Here is a 1,455-nt window from a genome sequence, read left to right as displayed (position 1 = left end):
GTTTGAGAAACTTCTGCGGGTCAACACATTTTGCCCATATTTTATCCACAACGCGCTGGCACGCACCAACAAAGCTACGGTTTTGATCTCAATATGATTGGAAATTGATACGTATCCAGCATGATACATTTTCTGAGTATCCACCTGAGTGCTGAACCTGCACCATCAAAATCCCGGACGTTCCATCAAGCCGACAAGTTGCTGACTCCAATTCCTCAATCAAAAGTGTGAGAACGTGCTTCTTGACACATAAAGTAATAGAGTGGGAATTCATCAATGACTGAGCTCCTTGGTGCGGGAGCTACTGGGAACGATTGGTCCGGTCAATTGAAAAAGTGGCGTTGGCAGGCGTGCTGGGTCGAAGCAGGACAGAAGCAGAGAAACTGTGTACAGGCTTCTGCCGAAATCAAAGCCACTTGTGTGTACCACCAATTAAATAATCGATGTCGACGAATAATCGACTGTTTTGATGATTCACGTTCGATTGGTCAAGGAAGACAATCGCGTATGAGCAGCTAGAATGGCGTTTGAGGGAATCGAAAATACCGTCTACTAAAATTGAAGAACAATTTTCTCGTCATTGCGTTCGCAACCTTGTGGTCCATGACCCGAAGCAGGGTAATTGCATCGAAACAGGAAGCTTCGGATAGCTTGCAGTAGGTCTTCCGGATGAGCTAACAGTGGATCGAGGTTCCAAGGAATCAGGAAGAGTTTGGTACATCCTGTGGCAACGAGAGTCGACACTCTCACCTTCACTTACCAGAAAGTGTTGTGCCGTCGACGTACATTGACTAAGAAATTTGATGAGACGCCGTCGACCACTTGGACAGTGGCTGGTTTCGATAGAATATTTGGAAGATTTACTATGGATCACTTTGGATTAGGCCTGTATTCAGGTTCACATGGAGGATAATGACATGATTGATGTGTACGTCTTCGCGGAGGCATCTGAGAAGGAATAAGAATGGATGGTCTACCTCCGTCTGGTTCTCAAGGATGATCGAACTGAGGTTTGTTTCATCGCGACTGAATCAAGGCTGGCTCTGATAAAAGGTCTGAGCTTACCACGGCTGGAACTCATGGCGGCTCTGGTGCGCTCACGGTTGATCATCTATGCGAAAAGGGAACTGGCGATGAGCATTCCACACAGTGACCGATGCTTTGAAAGCGCGTTTCATATCAACAATGGCTAACGACGAACGACGATGGAAGCTGTTCGTAGCCAACAGAGTATAGGAGATTCATGATCTCCCCCAACTGTTGGAGACGCTGTACTATGAAAGACAGTCCACCAGACTTGGATCAGCAGGGGCTACCCGGTGCACACGCTTCTTGTGTACATCGTGTGATGGACCAGATCTGGACCTCAATGACTTTCTGGTGCAAGCAGAGACCGAATAGTCTCAGATGAACATCACTGCTGTCTATAATCACGTCGTTGAGGCCGCAACATGG

General features: G+C 47.1%; 1 protein-coding gene across 1 annotated transcript; it reads left to right on the top strand.

Annotated features, from left to right (window-relative positions):
• Positions 1-276: 276 nt before the first annotated feature.
• On the top strand, positions 277-791 carry Tsp_13700 (conserved hypothetical protein). The gene is made up of 3 exons (XM_003368496.1): positions 277-505; positions 565-618; positions 658-791. The coding sequence occupies exons 1-3, from the start codon at positions 277-279 to the stop codon at positions 789-791; spliced, it is 417 nt and encodes a 138-aa protein (XP_003368544.1).
• The last annotated feature ends 664 nt before the right edge of the window (positions 792-1,455 follow it).

The sequence above is a fragment of the Trichinella spiralis genome (genome assembly GCF_000181795.1).
Source record: "Trichinella spiralis strain ISS 195 chromosome Unknown Scfld2382, whole genome shotgun sequence".
Taxonomy (NCBI): Eukaryota; Metazoa; Nematoda; class Enoplea; order Trichinellida; family Trichinellidae; genus Trichinella; species Trichinella spiralis.
The sequence above is the reverse complement of the archived record's forward strand: the minus strand, read 5'-3'. Positions and strand labels throughout refer to the sequence as shown.

Bases quoted from the DNA above. Each gene is read 5' to 3' on its own strand.
- Tsp_13700 (XM_003368496.1), top strand. From the start codon at position 277: ATGACTGAGCTCCTTGGTGCGGGAGCTACTGGGAACGATTGGTCCGGT. The intron at 506-564 runs GTATGAGCAGCT...CTAAAATTGAAG, and splicing joins TGGTCAAGGAAGACAATCGC to AACAATTTTCTCGTCATTGC. The intron at 619-657 runs GTAATTGCATCG...GATAGCTTGCAG, and splicing joins GGTCCATGACCCGAAGCAGG to TAGGTCTTCCGGATGAGCTA.